At 40.5% G+C, this 19,602-nt stretch overlaps 2 protein-coding genes across 3 annotated transcripts in view; both read left to right on the top strand.

Moving 5' to 3' along the window:
• The first annotated feature begins 85 nt into the window (after nucleotides 1–85).
• On the top strand, nucleotides 86–3,846 carry serpinf2b (serpin peptidase inhibitor, clade F (alpha-2 antiplasmin, pigment epithelium derived factor), member 2b). Of its 2 annotated transcripts, XM_038692859.1 has the most exons (10): nucleotides 86–322; nucleotides 697–801; nucleotides 911–979; nucleotides 1,097–1,171; nucleotides 1,289–1,574; nucleotides 1,725–1,865; nucleotides 2,064–2,252; nucleotides 2,442–2,584; nucleotides 2,702–2,906; nucleotides 3,068–3,846. In XM_038692859.1, the coding sequence occupies exons 3-10, from the start codon at nucleotides 926–928 to the stop codon at nucleotides 3,418–3,420; spliced, it is 1,446 nt and encodes a 481-aa protein (XP_038548787.1). In that variant the 5' UTR covers nucleotides 86–322; nucleotides 697–801; nucleotides 911–925; the 3' UTR covers nucleotides 3,421–3,846. The 2 variants fall into 2 exon arrangements, with proteins under 2 accessions (XP_038548787.1, XP_038548786.1); XM_038692858.1 differs by lacking the exon at nucleotides 697–801.
• An 810-nt stretch (nucleotides 3,847–4,656) lies between these two features.
• Nucleotides 4,657–19,602, top strand: part of rpa1 (replication protein A1) — a 31,435-nt gene continuing 16,489 nt past the window's right edge. The window contains exons 1-12 of the mRNA XM_038692856.1: nucleotides 4,657–4,814; nucleotides 5,202–5,249; nucleotides 5,735–5,813; nucleotides 6,137–6,245; nucleotides 6,371–6,459; nucleotides 6,608–6,682; nucleotides 7,860–7,974; nucleotides 8,329–8,431; nucleotides 8,559–8,627; nucleotides 8,948–9,140; nucleotides 11,093–11,229; nucleotides 12,444–12,592. Coding sequence (XP_038548784.1) covers nucleotides 4,785–4,814; nucleotides 5,202–5,249; nucleotides 5,735–5,813; nucleotides 6,137–6,245; nucleotides 6,371–6,459; nucleotides 6,608–6,682; nucleotides 7,860–7,974; nucleotides 8,329–8,431; nucleotides 8,559–8,627; nucleotides 8,948–9,140; nucleotides 11,093–11,229; nucleotides 12,444–12,592 — 1,196 coding nt within the window. The 5' untranslated portion in view covers nucleotides 4,657–4,784. The remainder of the gene's footprint in view (nucleotides 4,815–5,201; nucleotides 5,250–5,734; nucleotides 5,814–6,136; nucleotides 6,246–6,370; nucleotides 6,460–6,607; nucleotides 6,683–7,859; nucleotides 7,975–8,328; nucleotides 8,432–8,558; nucleotides 8,628–8,947; nucleotides 9,141–11,092; nucleotides 11,230–12,443; nucleotides 12,593–19,602) is intronic.

Here is a 19,602-nt window from a genome sequence, read left to right as displayed (position 1 = left end):
TTAAGGCCAGCTAAAGATGACCTAATAGGGAAACCTACAAGCACAAGGGGGAAGACATAAAACTGAGCAGATATTATCACCTGCCCATTGACATGCAAAATAGCTAAGTGTCGGTCTTCAATATTTCACCCTGATGAGTCTCAGTAGCTACATTTACAAACAAATAGTGGCTTAAACGAGGCCCCGATCAATGTAAGTTGATATTTAACTGTTTGCTGAGCAACTGCCAATCTTTCACTCTCAGGAATTCTGTCATCCACAGTCACTGTGTCGCTCCTTTTTTGGACAAGGCAGCATTTTTTTTTTCTAATTTAAATTTAAGGTAAGATTAAATATATTTTGATAAATGTATTGTGACACTTCTGTACATTGCAGTTATTTGCAGACTTGGTAGAAAATGCTAAATATTACTCAGTTCATGGAGTTTTCATGTTTGTGTAAGGTCTGCAAAAGGGGCTATGGTACCAGTACAGTGCCCTACTTTTGACTTATTTTTTTTTTGTCCATATTATGTTGGATTGATTACAGATTCGACACCACGATGCATTGATAATCAAAATTGAAAAGTGGATTTTCTGTCCTTTAAAATGCAAAGCCAATACCCATGTTCTTGAAAAATAAATCTGCAATACTCAGATGTGGTTAGCACACATTTTGGTGCCCGTTTACATCTTTTGCGCGACTCCCATGTTTTAGGCATATTTCCAGATGATCTGGGTTCCTTTAAAAGAGAGAGTGATTAAGTAAAGCGAACGCGTTTGAGACCTGCTGACAATACAGCAAATAAACTAAATACAAAAGGTGAGTGCTGTGTTGTAAGAGGTTTGAACACGAGATGTATATTTATTGCCTCATAAAAGTGACCAGGCCACACATTATTTTCAGCCAACATAATTTCTCTCTTTTACAGTTGCGTTGTAAGGACATGGACCTTCGTCTGACACTCCTGTTGATCTGTCTCTGCAACCAAGGAGTCACTGTAAATCACTGATTTATAAATAAATCACTTTTAAAATTATGCTAGATGATTATAATCTGTGCTGATTATGAAACGCTTGTATAGATTGTTGTTTTATACTATCTTTCCACTCAACAGAATGGTGAGGTGGCAGAAGATGAGTCAATTCCTTTGGTGCCTCTCATTCCTTTAATGCCCAGCCACCCCAAAGAGGTTAGAATTTGGTAGCTTTTTCTGTCACTGTGCTTGTTGTGTCATGGTGGTGTTCTGGTCATCCAAAGTGAAAAATGTCTCCTTGAATTTAACGTTTTCTCCTATTCCTGTCATTAGATACTAGAAAACATAAGTACAGCACAACCAGAAACTGCAGATACCACAGAAGCGCCTGTAATTGCAACAACCATAACTAGTAGGCCCAACGGGGGCTCATCAGAGGAGGAGCAAGATGCAGGCTGTCTTTCTATCGGCCGAAGCCCACGGTCCAGGGAGGCCATTGCTGCTGCCATTCAGAAACTGGGTATGCAGCTGCTACAGAACCTGGAGACAACGCCAGAGCAGCCAAATGTCATCATATCTCCCTTCAGCATAGCATTAGCGCTCTCCCAACTGGCTTTAGGTATGTCTGCTGCAGGTTTTAAATGACACAAACAGCTTGTTTTCTACACATAAGATGTAATTACCACTCACTGATGAATTGTGTCAGGTAGTTTATAGTCATCTGGAGACAAACACTGTTTATAATCAATTGCACCCCTCTTGTTTCCAGGTGCAGTAAACGAGACAAAGGAGCTGCTGATGCATCATCTGCACGAGCACACTGTCCCCTGCTACCATGAGTCTCTGCATAATGTCTTTGTGCAGCTCAGAAGTGACCTGCAAATTGCCACACGGATCTTCCTGCGCCAAGGTTAAATACATACTTAAGAACACGACTTTTGTCCCAATCATTTTAATCTATACTACTAGTTGAGACTACACACCTCTTGTTTACGGAAACATTCATTTAGTTATAATTTATCTTGTTACTAATGCTGACTTACATAGAAGAGATTAATGAATGAATGAATCAGTAGAGCCTTAAAGAGTGTATATTTCTGTGTTTTAGGGTTTGAACCAAAGCAAGACTTCATCCATGAATCCCAACGGTTATATGACTCAGAGCCAGCAGTCTTGGAGAGCCTGCAGCAGATAAACGACTGGGTAGAGAAAGCAACAAATGGAAAGATGACAGAATTCTTGTCTGCTTTACCACCCAATCTGCTCCTCATGCTCATTAATGCTGTCCATTTCAAAGGTGATACGCCACCATGTTCATAAAATTAGCTGCTACTCTAAGATGCCATGTTTGCTGAGAATACTCATTTCCCAAAGATCCCAGTTGAAATGAAGTTTCCTGTATTTGCAAGTTTTCCATTTTCACATGTTACTGTACGTTTGAATTGTTCTGACTAAAATGGAGACCCCTTTTCCACACTACCCACAGGAGAATGGAAAGCTCGATTTGACGCGCGCTTTACCTCTAGAGGTGTGTTCTACCTTGACGACAAGCACATGGTTGATGTTGAAGTGATGGAAGATGCCAAACACCCCTTGAGTTTATTTATTGATAATGAACTGGAGGCTCAGGTAAAATACAGTTTTACAGTTTAATCACTGTCCCCAAAATACACTCATACATCTTATCATATAATTACAAACATAGCTGCCATTTTAAAAAACACACTGTTCTTTCTACTTGTGCAGGTAGCGAGCTTCCCATTCCAGGCGTCCATGAGCTTGTTGGTGGTGATGCCTCTGTCCGGCCAGGTGAATGTGTCTTCACTTTATGCAAAGCTGAATGTCTCAGACCTGTATAATCGTCTGCCCAAGGAGAGGGCGGTTCAAGTTAAAGTCCCCAAATTCAAACTGGAGTATGCTCAAGAGCTACAGGATGTTTTTATCAAATTGGGTAAGAAGGCATTATTTCCCCTGGTCTTTGTTATGTTATTTTCACCACACACAAATTCATAAATTCTTATTATTTGATGAAAGTTTTGAACATGCTACAGACTAAAGGTGAAAACACATACTGTCCCTTGAATTGCCTCTTCCCTCTCTGCTCTGTGTAAGGCCTTGGAGAGATGTTCTCCAGTCCCAACTTAGCTGAGATGGCAGACGGCCCCCTGCTGGTGTCCAGTGTGATGCACAAGTCCAGCATGGAGATAAATGAGGAGGGTGCAGAGGCTGCTGCAGCCACCACTGTGGTCATCTCACGGGCGTCCAACCCTGTTTTCCACCTTAGCCAACCGTTCTTCTTTGCCCTTATGGACGATATGACTCAAGTGCCGATCTTCTTGGGTGTCATCAACAACCCAAATCCTGGAGCTCCTATCTTGCAGAGAGGAGAACCCGGAAACAAAGATAAAGTGGGATTCCCAATTGATAAGAATAATGTTGGCTCATTTGGAGGCCCACCTAAATAGGGACTACTTCCCGCACAGCTGTCCCAGGGAAAACCCAGACCAAGACCTCTATGATTGTACAGATTAAATGTACATTATCACTTAGCTGGATCAAAATGTGCGTGAAAACAAATGTTTCATTTGCTCCTTTGTTTCATTGTAGAATAAACATACTGAGGAGCCTAGTATCCATTGTAAAAAATATATTTACAGTTTTGCTGCATTAGATCCTGGTCAAGTAACTCTTAATATTACAATTAGATTCAAGAAATGGTTTATACCCATAGTTAAAGTTCTCTTCATTTTCGAGTTAATTGATTACACTAAATTTCCGACATGTCAAAATGTAGGGCCATTGTCACAGCATTACTGCATCATTTTGTATGTAGTTGAAATTTTAACAATGTTATCCAATAGGAAAATAAACTGAATTGATTTGAAGTAGAACATGGTTCTGGGTTTTATTGTCTGTTACTGTAATCTGAAGGTAAATTCATGCACAGAATAAACTGAGAAAAGACACAACAGACATTTGTAGATTGCTGATGGCAATTTAACATGGCCAATTTTATTAAAATGCCAGCAGTCTGTGATTGTAACTAACTTAATAGAGTTACCTTTTCAGGTGCTGTGGGAAGTAACTAACTAATATTTGGTGGTGCTCCTCTCTTTGACAAAACAAGTGATTGATAATAAAGTGGTGGCAATTATTGACTGCAATAAAAAACAATTGGGTGTTGCAGTCTTATCACATATTTTACAAAAAATGTTTTAGTTACAGTCATTATTAACTTTATTATTAATTTATAGCAACACATTGTCTACTACATCTAAAATATTAATTCCTCAGTACATGTGTTTGCGAGGTAAAATAATAAAGGGAAATTCTTTCTTCTTGCATAGCTTTCTCAAAGATCGCCTACTAAGTGTGTGAATGGCCATTGGTTGTAGCCTATATTAGCATGAGGAAAACTGTAAAAGTAAGTCAAAATAAAAAATATGGACATTCAAGGCTTTGTTTACATTTGTTAATTACAGTGGAGACTGAAACCTCCCATTTTCTCCTGGCTTTGAACGCATCTTAGTAAGCGCCTGACGTCACGTTATGTTGGCGCTGACTTTCATGCAGCTGGTCTTCGATCAGTTTTACTGAGTGCATTCGGCCAACAGTTTCACCGTACTGACAGACTGCAAACCGACGTCAGATCTGTGAACGGAAACGGAAACTGGAGCAGCACATACGAAGTTTCGCGCGCTTGTCCAAGCTGTTGGCGCCACCGACACAATTCACTGAGTACTATCAGCGGCTGAACCAGAGAGTTGGCTGTCCAGCTAATACATTAGTATAGTTGTTTTTTTGTCGTTAAAATCACCTCCTAGCAGACATGACGAAGCTCTCAGAGGGTGCCATAGAGGTAAGGTTAATCTTTTCAGTATAAATTATACGCTAGAAGGTGATTTCCAAACGTTAACGTTAACATTAACGTTAGGTAAGTTACAGTTTGAATTGCATTCTTTGTTCAGCCGGAGAAGCTAGCAGTCGTTTGTTCTGCATGCTTAACGTTAGATACTTTCTGTAATTGAGAGACTTGGCTTTATGTACGGTAACATGAGCAGTCTTGTTAACGTGCGTAACATAAAAAATGCTTTCTGTGGTCAAGTCGACGTTGAAATTTAACGTTAAATAACGGCTATCTTTGGGGAGGGGGGGGTGTTTTGAAATGTTTGAAGATGAAACATAGTCAAATATCGAACTTGACAACAAATGGTTGAAGCTAACTTAAATAACTTTGTGATTCTAGGCTCTATCAAATGGCTCAGGTTGCACTGACGCAGTGCTTCAGTTGGTGGTAAGTAATAACGCAGAACTTGGATTGAGACTATATGTCCTTAAAGTTCAGCCACTATTTCTGTAACGTTACATGGGAACAGTTCATTGAAATCCTCCTTGTCATTTCGTAACGTTACATTTGAGCTGATGCAAACCAATGCTGGGTAACAATACTCTTAAGGGTGGAAACGTTTCTGAAACCTCAGCTCAGGACACACAACTTATAATTTAAAATACTACAATATTTAGTTGTTACCAGCGCATTTTCGGCAGCATGGGATACTCAAGGAAACGCTTGAGCTTGTGTAGCTCAATGATGAGCTTGTGTAGAGTTTTATTTACAGAAATTAAGTAGCTGTACTAACATAGGTGGTGAATTATGTGTTTAAATTTTTACTAAAACTAAAAAAAATGCTGTCATAGGACCGGACAAACGTAATATTTTGGAAGAGGAATATTTTTAAATACTGATATGAAGAGTTTCACTTTCAAATCACCTTTCAGAACATTCGCAAGATTGATGGAGGAAGTGGTCCAGCTCGTTTTCGGCTGATGATGAGTGATGGAAAGCACACTCTGTCCTGTAAGTCTCCCCCCCAACAGTACATAATTTCTCACACAGCTTTTACCTAAATATAGGAAGAGCAGATCTGGATCCAAAACAGACCGTGTGATATGTAAAAACAAGTTACTGCAATTGTTTTGGTTGATATTTAGATTTGATGTTATGATTATTTAACAAATACTAAAGTGGTTGCCAGTATTTAGACAGTAACAATCCTTCAAGATGTCGAGTTCGGCATTTAAATGCCTTGTGGCAGCTATTCTGAAGAGCCCCATTTGCTGAATTAACCCGGGCTATCCCCGTCTAAATTTCTTTTCTGACTTTTCTACACCCTTTTGTAGCTTTCATGCTCTCAACCCAGCTGAACTGCATGGCTGAGGAGAAGACACTGACCCCGAACTGCATCTGCATTCTGAAGAAGCATGTGACCAATATACTGAAGGATGGACGGTACGCACCTTTTTTGAACATTTCTGATGTTTTATATCAAGATTTTTGCCCACTCTGTATAGTTATGAGCATAGTTATTCTCTTGAAGGCTATTTCCTGCAGTTTATAGTGAGGTCTTATTACAGACGGGTGGTAATCATTTTGGAAATTGATGTCATCAAGCCTGCTGAAGATGTTGCTGGAAAAATAGGTGACCCTACTCCTTACACTGAAGGTAAGGCTTCATATTAATATTTGCTGCTTATATTTGGACTCAGTGAATATGGTTAAGTATTGTGATTGATATTTATATACACATTAGTCATACATAATGGGTCATAGTGTCAGTGCAGGCTAATACTAATGTCATATCTTTCTTGCAGGTCAGATGAAAGGACCCCAGTCAGTGCCAATCCCTGAAAACCGCCCTCCACTACAGCCACAAAACAGAAATGAAGGTGTGAAAGAGTGCATGTTTTTTTTTTTTTACTCTTGAGCATGAACTAACCACCAGGTGGTGGCATTTCTCTACTGCTTTCTATAATTTGGGTGACCCACAGATTTGCAGGACACAAGTAATTTTGACAGCCCCGTTGGAAAACATTTCATTTTTAGCTTTCTCAAGCCGTTCTCCAGAGTTTTTTCAGTGTTCTTGACAGTCATTCTACAGAGCTCCCCCTTTTTCATGTGAATGCTTGGTATCACAAACTTTAACAACTATGATCCTGTGTTGATGGGCAGCTGTCTCTGCCTGTGCATGTCAGTCATTTTGTTTATCTTTTTGTGGATGCACAGAAGAATACATAGACAAGCAAACACGTAGTAGAAAAGACTACCTGGAGAGTGTATATTAACCCCCATGAACAGATTTATTTTTGAAACACTGACAGTTGTTTATGTCAAAGATAAGCAGTGGATCACAGTATCGCAAATAACTTGGACCAGGAGAAATGTACAATCCAGCTGTCAGAAGGGTTTTGCTGTCTTCTACTGTGTCATAGCAGGTATTCATCCGTCTAATCTGCCGTGTGGGAATTGAGGTTGTGGCGAGCACCTTCCTCATCAGCACAGTCATTGTTCATTTCTCTGTGTGCGCTGCTTGATCTGGGGGCTTAATTACCAGAAGTGCAGTGGTTGGCAAAGTGGGAGGACTTAAGTGGACACTTTGAACTTTAATCCTCCGCGTGAGTCGCACACAAATCAAATGTGCAGCGCTTGTTCAAATGGAAAATCTCAGAGTCAGGCGGCACCGCTCTCTTAGGGAAGAGCAGCTTCAGTTTGTTAAAGCATTTCACACTCTGCCCTGATTCTGTGAAATGTGAATCATCCTTCTCACCAAAATGCTGGATCACACATCTCCAACAACTTGGTTTGACAAGATTTCTGTTTCCTGTTTGAGTCTTTCCTCTTGCTCAGCTCGAGTCAACGGTGGTTAATGTACTTTAAGTCGTTGGGTTTTTCTTTGATGAAACTTCCCTCATGAAGTGAGATAATTACAGTCATCAAGCAGTTGCAATCCAAAGAAATTGGATTTTTTGTAATACGTCTCCGATGAATAATGTATGTCCCTCTCTTGACTTCTCTCCATCACTGCTCTTCATGGATCATTTATTTCTGTCTTCATTCCTCCGACAGTGCACAGAGGTTTCAATAAAGACTTTGGGAAGAAGGCTCCTTCTGCGATGCCCAGTACACCAGGCGGCAGCTCCAAAGTTGTGCCCATCGCCAGCCTCAACCCCTATCAGTCCAAGTGAGTGTCTTTCCCAGTCAGTGGGAAATGTCATGTCAAAAATTTTATGTTTTCCTTGTTTGGGACAGTAACATCACATCATGGCACACATTTATAATAAAAACAACAAAATGAAAAGCAAATAAATGCAACAAAAACCTATTAAGCACCAGCAAAAGCATGTGAAGTATTGCATGTTGAAGGTAGGCACACTATCCACCTATATAGTTGAATGCAATCCTAGGGGGCAGATTTTAATTTTTAAAGGTTGATTTGGTAAATAAATGAATTACTTAAAAATGTGTGTAGGCTTACATTCTGGCTATAAAAATGAACACTGATATGAATCACCTCAGACGTGTCTCTGTCCGTTAGGTGGACCATCCGTGCCCGTGTAACCAACAAGAGCAGCATCCGCACATGGAGCAACTCTCGTGGTGATGGCAAACTCTTCTCCATGGAGATTGTGGATGAGAGTGTGAGTGTTATTGTGGTCCCACTGTTGGCTTGTTAATGTTAAAGTAAATAAACTATTAGATGTCATGAGTTGGAAATCTTTTTACTGTGCCTGACCTACTTTAATCAAAGTTTACATTTTATTACAGGGAGAGATACGAGTGACTGGTTTCAACCAAGAGGTGGACAAGTTCTTTGGCCTTATTGAAGTTGGCAAGGTAAGATGTTCCTCCAGATAATGATCCAGTATGTCCTAATTATCTGCCAAAACTGTCTTTCACTGCACTGTTGAAGACTGATTTGGCCGCGGACTGTTCTTGCAACTGCTGCCAGTACTTTGTGAGTTAAAACCACGGAGACTGTGAATGAGTCATCTGGCTACACTGTACCATACAATAAGAGGCTTATGATCATCTGCCAGCCTTTGTTTATTCCCCCCCCGACTGTCTGAAGTCGTATGTTGTCTGCACCCTTCAGTCAGGTGAAATACTCCCCCCTATCTCTGATTAACACGGGGTCATCCATATGTATGCATCAGGTCTATTACGTCTCCAAGGGTTCCCTGAAGATCGCCAACAAGCAGTACACGTCTGTGAAGAATGACTATGAGATGACACTCAATGGAGAGTCCACCGTCATCCCCTGTGATGACAGCTCTGATATTCCCATGGTGCAGTGTGACTTTGTCTCTATCGGTGACCTAGAGAACAGAGACAAAGATGCCATTGTTGGTAAGAAGCACAATTAATGATTTACACATTCATTTCTCAACCCGACATGTGCCATTACAGGATTTCCTCTATAGATATTGTTAGGCCCATTGACAAGTATCTTTTGATGGGGCCCGTGTCCAAGTGTCTCTCTGACGGTGGGTTGGCATGGGCCAGCGACAGACTGATGGCAGCATTATGGTAGGGCCCTTTAATTTCTGTGATAACGGAATCACAGACGGAAACGCAGAACTGAACATTTAAAAAAAACTGTAACACAGATTGCATATGGCCCAACATAAGACAGTGCTAAAAGGTGATGGGAGATTTGAAAAGATGACTACGTAATGTATTTAAATAAGTCATTTATTCAACATACATTTAAAAATCTAACCTAAGCAAGAGTCGTACCAAGAACCTGTCAATTTAGCCAAAATGTTTAGTTTTTTTTAACCTTCCAAGTATTCACTACATACATTATAGAGCGTCTGGACAGACATTTTACATTTTTTGTCATTTAGCTGACATGTTTATCCAAAGCGAACTTTGACAATTGCTATATATGTCAGTGGTCGCACGCCTCTAGAGCAACTAGGGGTTAAGTGTCTTGCTCAGGGACACATTGGTTGATTGTTGTTGCAGTGGGAATTGAACCCTGCTCACAACAAAGACTTGTCTTATCCCTGCGCCATCGCCACCCCAGACGTGGATGTTAACTGCAACTTAACTGGTTGGCGGAGGCATTCAACCACAGGGCGTTATTCTAGGTTCTGTTTGAAATGTGTTCATGTTTTGACACCTCATTTTTTGAAACATTAGTTTTGATGTTGTCTCATGTATTCTGTGCCTTTTTTAAACAAATGAGCAGAGTTGTGTAACACAATGCATAGGAGAGCGATAACATTATTGCCCATTAGTTAATGTACCATGCACAAAACAACAGTTATATGCTTATGCCTTCTATATTTCCTGGTGTTTAAGTGCACATTGTTTTCCTTTTATGGAGGCTCTGTGGCCTAAATGTATCACAATTTGCAATGTGTATTGTGAAAAACCTAAACCAACCAAATGATGCTCCAAGCCCAGCTCCTACTGAGGAGTTCCCAAATACCCAGTAATAAGCTATCATAAGCAGGGGATAGAGTTTGTAGCATAAAGTAGAGCCAGATATGCTAGGAGGTTGAGGCAATTACAGTACATGAGCAGAGAGATAAAAGTGGTATTAATAATACTGATGACAGTAATAGCCTGTAGTGCAGATTGACTTTGGGCCCTATGGCAGAGCCGATGAGAAAATGAGAACCTGCTGTCACAGGTAAAATGAAGTAATGAGTCTGCTTGTAATTCTTTTAATGAAGACCGCACCTTGTACTGCTGTTTAAGTAATTTCTCTCCAGCGTACCAGTCAGCATCAAACGTGAGATTTTGTTCATCATGGTTAAATACATTTAAAATCCTTTTATAGCTGATGAGTATTGTTAGTGCTGTCACTCTTGCACCTTTACAAATAAATGGCTCTGCATCTATCATGCATGATTGCATTAGTCAGCAAAGTATGCTTGATGAAGTGCAGTGGTGGGAATGACAAACTTTATTTCATGGATTCTCTCCTACATTATGGATGTAAGTGCCTGGTACACAGGCCAGTGACGTCACACCTGATTTCAAATGAATGAATCACTTATTTCCCAAGAGCCAATTTGCACAGGGAACAGTGGGACCTAGAGTGACATGAGGGCGTTAACACCGCAATCAATATGTTTGAAATGTGTATGTGGGAACAATCTGTTTGTCTGAGAAATTAAACCATATGTTGTCATGGTCTTCTCCCAAATGTCAAATGTGGTATGTTGTAAAATCTCATTGGCACTGCTTGACTGTCAATCAAGTCAAATCAAATCAATCAGGTTACAAATAGAAAAATGGATCTGTGCCTGATAACATGTAACACTGATTCATGTTTTCCATTACAGATGTGATTGGAGTGTGTAAGAGTGTAGATGAAGTGACCCGTCTCACCACCAAGTCCAACAAAGAGGTGTCCAAGAGGACGCTTAGTCTGATGGACATGTCAGGGAAGTTGGTGACTGTCACGCTGTGGGGAGAGGAAGTGAGTATAGACGTTAGATGGAGAGTAAATTATGTAATGGGGTAGGGGTTTTGTCTCTGGAGTTTTTTAAATGGGCGGTGGAAATCAATACCAACCTTTTTAATGCATAGACATGCCTATTGCAATGTTTGCGCTTTCCTTCTACGAACACTTTTTAAATGTTAACATCTGAGAGCAACTGTTTTTAATTTGATGGAGAATGGTTTAGACCATTTACTATAAATTGACTGAAGCTAAACTAAAGCTAGATCACACATGCAGGGGGTGAACACAATGACACGAGCTATTGCAGAACAAAAAGCCTACAGTAAAGGCTACCTTCTGTGAAGCATTAAGTTTTTGGTGAGTATGTCAAAAATGTGTTTTAATTAGAAAAGTTGTACAACACATTTGCTGATCAGTGTTCAGCAGTTTGAAAATCAAATACCTTTAACAATGTGTGCAGTGTTTAATGGAGGAGAATGTGGTTTTAATCGCTGACTGAATTCCCTGTCAAGGGGTGATGAAGCAACTGTGCTCTAGCAGTTGATTTTTACCTGTGGCTCAGAGGGACTGTGCTGAGTCCGCCACCATTTCTTTCCTCCTGACAAGAAGCACACGGTTTCCTGTTTGTTTGTTCGACACATACCCTCTTTTCCAGAGGGACTTGCTGAGGTACACAAGATGTACAGTTTATAAAGAACAATGGTTATGCCAAAAAGCAGGTGTTAGAGATATTTCCTCATCTCTGCAGCTTTACTGCCCGCCCACGTTGAAATGTTTAAACTATTAAATGCATTGCCATTAGATTTGGTACTGACATTCATGTTCAGCACTAGATACATTGTAATAAACAATAAATAATTGTTTGTATACCATCAGGTCAAATTCTTTGATTTATCACCAAAACCTGCAAAACTAAAGTACATTCCCATCAGCCTCTGCTGTAGCACTGTGCTCAGTGGTTTACATAATGATTTATTCATTATATCTGCTAATTGTCCGCGTGTCAGCCTTGTTGTTTTGAGCTTTTTAGCATGCTGTGTATATTACCATATAGCTCAAAGCTCCACTGTACGTAAGTACAGCCTCATTGTACTGCCAGATTATGTAGCTTCTTAATCTTGTTGTACAAAATACCAACATATAACTTGACACAAACCAAGAAACAGAAGAAATCTATACAAGTAACAACCCAGTTTTAACGATTCTGTCATATCTCCTGTTTTGTATAGGCAGAAAAGTTTGAGGGCTCTGGGCAGCCCATTGTAGCCATTAAGGCAGCAAAGCTTTCAGACTTTGGAGGCCGGTCCCTCTCTGCATCCTTCAGCAGCACCCTGATGATCAACCCAGACATCCCTGAGGCATATAAGCTCAGAGGCTGGTAAGTGAGCTTGAGCTTCATAGATAATGCAGTGCAGAAAATTGCTTATGTTCTAGCAATTGTATACCCATGACAGGGTGTTTTTATTGCAGGTATGAAACATGGTGTACTTTAAATGCTGCAAGGCTTTTTCTTATTTATTTCTCCTGCTGGAAGCTAACTTCTCACATGCAAGTATTGCTGTTGAAATTGTAGACGTCTAATACTTTAAATGGCGAGTTTCCATTTCCCAAGTTGCTAGAGTTCATGCTCTGATTCTCATTATCAAGATTAGTTTTCCCCCATTAGCCACAATGTGGGTGGTGCTTCAATGAAGCATTACATATAAATGGAAATCATACTTAATCTGTGGAAATGTGTTCTTTACCCCTCTAATCGCCTTTCCAGATGAAATGAAATCCAGACTAATTTCTGTGTGATTATGTTGATTGCAGCATTTATTTTCTCTTGGTGTATGCCTTCACTTGAACACATAGGATTATGTGGAAATTAGCGAAAATATCTTTGTCTTTAAAATAAGAGTGATTATCTGTGTACATGAAGTCATGCATATTGTACTATAGTTGAATCTGTTAGAAGTACTACAGCCAAATGCAGAGTTGTAGGATTGTGCACTAATATAATTAAGACATGCGACTATTCCTTGAAGATTTTCTGTTTGCTTTTCTTGCAGTGGAATAGAGAAATATTTAAGACTCAAGCTTTCATCTTTTCTTTGGGCTCATGTGCCAGTACCTTGATTCCTTGTTTTCTAAATTAACTCTACTTGGTGTACAACATGACTCAAAATAAGAACGCACAATATGTATGTTTTGCCAGAGGTTAGGATAAAAATACACTTTTGATGTATTTGCTATCTCTTTTTAAACAAACCCTTTAAACAATCAATGCTTAAAGGGGAGGGACACATTGTTAGATGGCTATATGAAGTTGTACAGGTTGGCACATGATTGATAGTCAGTGCTCACATGGGCTGAGGTGGGGGTTGTTACTTAAAGGAGAACTCCGGGCAATTTTTAAGTTAATCTTGATCGTTATACCTTTTGTGTGTACTGTCTATAGAAAAAAAACCAAACAACCAGATTGGTGCTTGCAACACGGAGCTGTCCAGTGCAGTCTCTTATGCTGCCTTGACAAATGTTGCTGTGAGTATTTTTACATGATTGAGGATCTCATATGCATAATCAGAGCAGTCAAATGTGACTACTTTGCAGGTGAGAAAGAGGAAAATCACAAAATATGCTCAAATGTGCCTCTTTTAATCAGATGTCTTGGCTCATGGTTTCTTGATGATGGTTTTAGTACCAGCCTCTGGCTTCTCTGAATATGTATTTTTATTTCATTTCTCAGAATGCTAGCTACTGTGAACTGCCGTTAAGTGTTTTTGTGATGGGATAATTTCATATTTGCATAGTGATAGACAGCGCTCTATTATCAGGACCACTCCTGGGTTTTCTGCTTTCTTTTACGTGAACACCAACAAGTCCTGAATCACATTTCCACATCCCTGCTGTAGCATAGGCTCTTCACTTTTTTCTCTCTGTACTCCTGTTTAATGCCAGAAGGATGTTCCACACTTCCTCCAGTCACTTCTCACTTGGACACCCAGAGATAATGATGCTTAAATCTTTGGTTTGGTTTATCCACTGCAGAAGAGGGGCTGGCCCATGTGGGTCCTCTTTAGACAGTGGGCTCCTGCAGGTTCGCATTCCACTAATGAATAGTTTAAAAGTCACAGCTGGATGGAGGCCAGACCTGACTCATTATTTTCAATTCAGGGCCCTATTTATATCTGGCATTAGCATGGGTCTTTGATGATCTGATCACAAGTGGGCAGCTCTCAAACATGGCAGCAGAAAGCATCTTCACATGCTTCTTAAGTGACCTTGTGTTCAAGGACACATTTGCTTACACACGAAGAGAATGTGGCCATATGCCTCTGAATGTGGTCTGAGCTATTGGATCTCAATGCGATCTCTGGTGCATTCATACCTGTACTAAAGCTGTCCACTTTTGATCGGTTCACCCAGGACGCATATTAATTCCGGGTGTACACGGGGCCCAAATCAATCCAAGTGAGAACCAGCGTGAAGTCAGGATTGTCATGCAGCAAGAGAGTGTTGGGCCAGCCAGCCTCATGCTGTGAAGAGGATGGAGAGAATAGCCTCCTTAGTTATTTATCTTTATTTTAAGGCTGTGTTACAGAGGGGATATCTAGTGATAAGCAAGTTGTTAGTGTGTGTTTTCATTGGAAGACTGCGAGCTATTGAATACATAATGTGTTTTGTTGTGCTGATGATAAGCCCGGGTCTCAGGATGATAGCCATACACAAAGTGTGTCCTTTAATGATTGTTCTGTAAGCCGGTGTGTGTGAACTAAGGAACACAGAACAAGTAAGCAAATCAATTAAACTCTGAATGAATCTTTTGATAATTTTTTTATCTTGCACAGAAGAACCCAATGCCTTTTCTCCCACAGCCTAACAAAGATATGCCTTTAGCATAAAGCCAAGGCTGCTGAAACATGGTTTTACTCGTGCGGAGGCGTCTTAATTTGATTGTGTTTTGGCGCAGACCTTTGGGACTTCCTCAAATGAATAGTCTATCCTTGGTGGGCTGTTGACTCAAACTCCTGCAGAGTAGTAGTGGTGCCGCTCAGCACTTTCCAATGTGCTTATAAGTAAGAAAGCTGCCCAATGCACTAATTATCTGGATCTTTGTTTAGTCTAGGGTCTTAGTGCATTGTTAGCATCCCTTTGCTGTGTGCCCTCACCCTCTTTTTGAGATTACTTGCACAGGTTGCCAACTTTGTATTGCCAAAGTGTAAAACTCTTCACATTCACACTTTCATCCTTCCAGCTGTGCAAATTGGGGTTGAAACGATTCATTGATTAAATCGATTACTAAAATGCAACAACGCTTTGTTTAATCCATATACAGCACACTGTTTCGCACAGATATTTAATACTGTCGCACATCGCGCTTACGCTGTGAAGACGACGTGATTATAATGGCGCTGTTTGCAAAGTGGAGGAAGAGAGAAAATTACAAGGGACAAAGAAGTAAGTGTCCAGAGTATGGGATTATTTCAAGCTAAAGAAAACAACAACTCTGTAATGTTACCGTCCGTCCACTGTAAAACGAAACTAATGTCGCCTCGGCAACAGCATGACGGCATCTGATCGGAAAGCACCCCGTGTTCTGCCAGCGAACCACAGACAAGGTAACAGTAACAGCAGCTTTAGCATTTAACTGAAATCATGATTGATTGATTTGATTGTTGAGTTGAAGGCTAGCCAAAGTAAGCCGCAGACCTCAGCTGAAAATGTACACAAGTGCGTTTGTTGTTCGTTTTTTTTTTTTTTAGCAAATATCTCCTTTCCTCTTGCTCATGTTGACTGTGAATGATGTAATGTGCGTCCAATAAAGCAGTTGTTGGGGAATTTCTTTTGGGCAATTCCACAGTTAAAACAAATGTATCTCTACAATAACTAATCCCTAATTTCTTTGCTATAAAGATAGCTAACTACTGACATTAACAGTGTCTCCACCAGCGTGTGATGCACCGGACAGGAGCAGCTGCCGCTGCGAGTGATGTTTGCAGACAGACGTTCAGCTAACACCAATGTTCGAAAATGGTGTGGTCCATTTTAGGGGTTTCTCTAATCGTATTTCAAGATTCTTAAATATAAGGCATGACTATGGGAAATATATGGTAATAATTACAGTACAGATGTTCAGTACCTGAACTGTTGTTTTTGCCCCTTTGAGTCCAAGCCTTAACTAGGGGGGTCAGACCCACCCAATCCTCCCCGTAATTCGAACCATGGTTGTAACCTCAGTCATTTGTTAACTGGGTGTCGGGGAGCTGCACCTTTTTAACTTGCCGCCAAGCAAAAGTACTTCTTAAGCCTTTTTCACACTACATGATTTTTAGCCCGATTTGCCTCAGCGACCATCAGGCTGTGATCGGGAGTAAATCAGTGGTTGATTGGCGGTCGCCAGTTGTTGTGTGAACTACTCAATGACTCATCTCAACAGCTTCCTGACACATTGCTGACGTCTGCCAGGTATCTAGCATGCCAAATATCTGGAGGTGTCGGCCGACTTGACATCCACATCCAGCCAATGAGAGCAGGCAGCTACTTTTTCACAACAAAACACTTTTTACTTCACTCCAGCTCTCTCGGTAGCTCAGACTATTCCTACTATTCCTCCTGCGTGTGCTAATCCATTCTTTCACTCATATTCTTTCTCTATATAATTACTATCTTTATAATAACAAACAACAGCTGTTTGGTAGGTTTGTGCCATTTCCCATTTCACATGTGTTCTTGACAAAAGGTGACAGAGCCGCTGTCAGCTTGTGTAGTGTGTGAGACCCTCTGTCACCGATCAGTCACGTGCTGTGAACGCCACGATTTAGAGACTCACCGTCACAAGACGGCAAGTTCTGTAGTCTGAACAGCACCGCCATCGGCCGACGCTGAAAGTCATGGAGTCTGCTCGAGCCTTTAGAGCCTGCTAGTTTGATTTCTGATGTTGCTGTTATTAGTATTAGCTCATTTTCTGCTGCTTTCACCTTCACCTACTGCTGCCTGTCACATAGCTGTCCTTTGAAGAATGAGGAGAGGACGCTTGCTAAGGAATCGATTCAGGATCATCAAAGTCTGCATTGCGATGCATCTAGAAATGAATTATTTTCCACACCCGTAATTCTTGCTTTAACAACTGTTTTAATTACTGACTAATTGTTTCAGTCATTTTTCAAGTTGTTTGGTCAAAACAAGCAGTTAGTTTCGGATCAGGAAGTTATAATGGACATTTTTCACTATTTTCTGATATTCTGTGGAAAGAACGATTATTGATTAATCAAGAAAATAATTGGCAGATTCATCAATAATGAAACTAATTGTTAGTTGCAGCCTTGTTTTTGACTTTCTATAGACAATTTATTTTACCACATATACTGCTCAGGTTGAATTGCAACTTCAGTGTTTTTCTAACTTGAAATGCTCTGATGTATGCTACATTTAATATGCAGAGATCAAGTTTATTTGAAACACAAGATAACAGATTAGCAGGGAGTTGAGTTTACCTTACTGCACTATTTTTATCCCAGTGCATAATAAGTATTTAATAGTTCTTTTTTCCATGATATACTTACTCTGAGGACCTCTGTATAAGACAAACTCATTAACATTCAACTATTGTGACACACTGGTGAGAGTCTACTGATGCATGCAGAACTGTAGGAATGACATGTAAATGTTAAATAGCTGTATTTTTGCTCTCCTATTTTACAGTGTGTCGATTATTAGGAGAAATAAACACTTTGCTTTGATTCTGCCAAAATGAGAACAAAGGAAAACATGTTCACCCATGTTTACATCAAAATAAACTACCACTGCGGCTTCTGTTAAGTCACTGGTAGCTCAATGTTTGACCACATGTCGCTCACTACAGATGGCCTGGCTAACACCATGTCACACACAACATGGAGTAATCATGTTTGTGTTGCGTTTGCCACTCTCAGCCCAGGCATTAGAGCCTTAGCCCCGAGCTGAGAGCACTGCTTACTGAGACTTTACCATCATTCTCTTCTGCCTCTTCCCCTGACACGTCTCTGCTCCTGTCCTGTCCTTGTTCACTGACACACTGACGTTTGACATGTCTATGCACATGCATGTCTGCCAGCCTCCAGTCATCTATAGTCTGTCTCACTGTAGCCACGCTCCTCTAAGCTGGGGTCTTCCTGCTTTCAGTTGACTGTTTCACATTTCCTGCCCTGTCTAATTTGTTCTCTTTTTGTCTCTGAACATGACCAATGTCTACCACCCCATGTCTGTTTCCTGTGCTCCTCCCTTTCTCTATGATAAAAGCAGCAGGAGCAGCTTTAAAACTGGGTACTGTCACGGTGGTATCTTGTTGAGCATTTTACAGTCCTTTTGGGTATCTGTCAAGTCAGATGTCCAGAGCAGCCATGTTAACACTGTGAAGCCTTACTAGTCTGCAGTCTTACCTTTTTATGGTTTGATGCATTTTTAATCTTCTCAGCTATGTTGTCACTACATTTTTCTCCTCTGTAGAACATGTGTCTTCGAAGAGACGTTGAGCCATGACACTAAATTTTATTTACATTTTATCTACTTAAATTTGTCAGAATATATTTTGCAGGCTCTTTACTGGGTAAGCAAAGTGGTGCTGGTACATTAGTGAGGAATCTGGTGCCACCATAAAGAATTGTTCACATTTGTCAGGAGTAGGGAACTGGCAGCCTGTGTGTTGCTCTGGCCACAGTCTGAACCGTTAATGGAGGATATTTTCAATTAGTAATGCCTCCAGGAGCAAGGCATGCTCTCGCTGTATTTACAACCTGACCTCCACATTGTGTGCCACTCTGCCAGATTAGTAAGCTTTATTGATCTCTGTGACCATTTTAAACTGTTATTTTTTTTCCACCCATGACTGCATTTTACCTCCCACCCATCTTTCTTCTCCTTCTACATTGCCTTCCCTCTTCTTCTTCCTATTGTCTTCTCTGAATTACCGGGAACATTGGGCGAAAATGGGTTTTTGATATCACAGTAACAGCCCTGACCCTGGCCAGCTCATCTGTCCCTCTGCTGTAGATTCATTTCACAAGCCTCTCAGCCTGCCTTGTTCTGAGCTGAGCCATCCCTGCCTGGACAAACACAAATGGAGGCTCTGCCTGAAACAAGATTTTATTTTTAAGCCAACTGTTAATGTTCAGCCTTCAGTCTGTTGACAGTCATGTGAACAGCAGCATATTGTGTCTCCTGCTTTGGTTCAGATGCATTGAAATGAATAAAGCTGCAGTCCAAAAGTAGGCCTTGGCATACCAACTCTATGAATATTTCAAGTGGAAATGCAGCTTTCCTAAATGTATTTTTATGTAGGTAAATGTGGTGATTTGCTGTAGACTTAATTTACTAAACTATATAGAGCAGAAACCAATGCTTGATGAATGGATTAGTCAATTGACTGAA

This window comes from Micropterus salmoides, unplaced genomic scaffold (assembly GCF_014851395.1).
Source record: "Micropterus salmoides isolate LMB-PRFRI ecotype aquatic unplaced genomic scaffold, ASM1485139v1 Ms_hic_scaffold_3, whole genome shotgun sequence".
Lineage (NCBI taxonomy): Eukaryota > Metazoa > Chordata > Actinopteri > Centrarchiformes > Centrarchidae > Micropterus > Micropterus salmoides.
The sequence above is the reverse complement of the archived record's forward strand: the minus strand, read 5'-3'. Positions and strand labels throughout refer to the sequence as shown.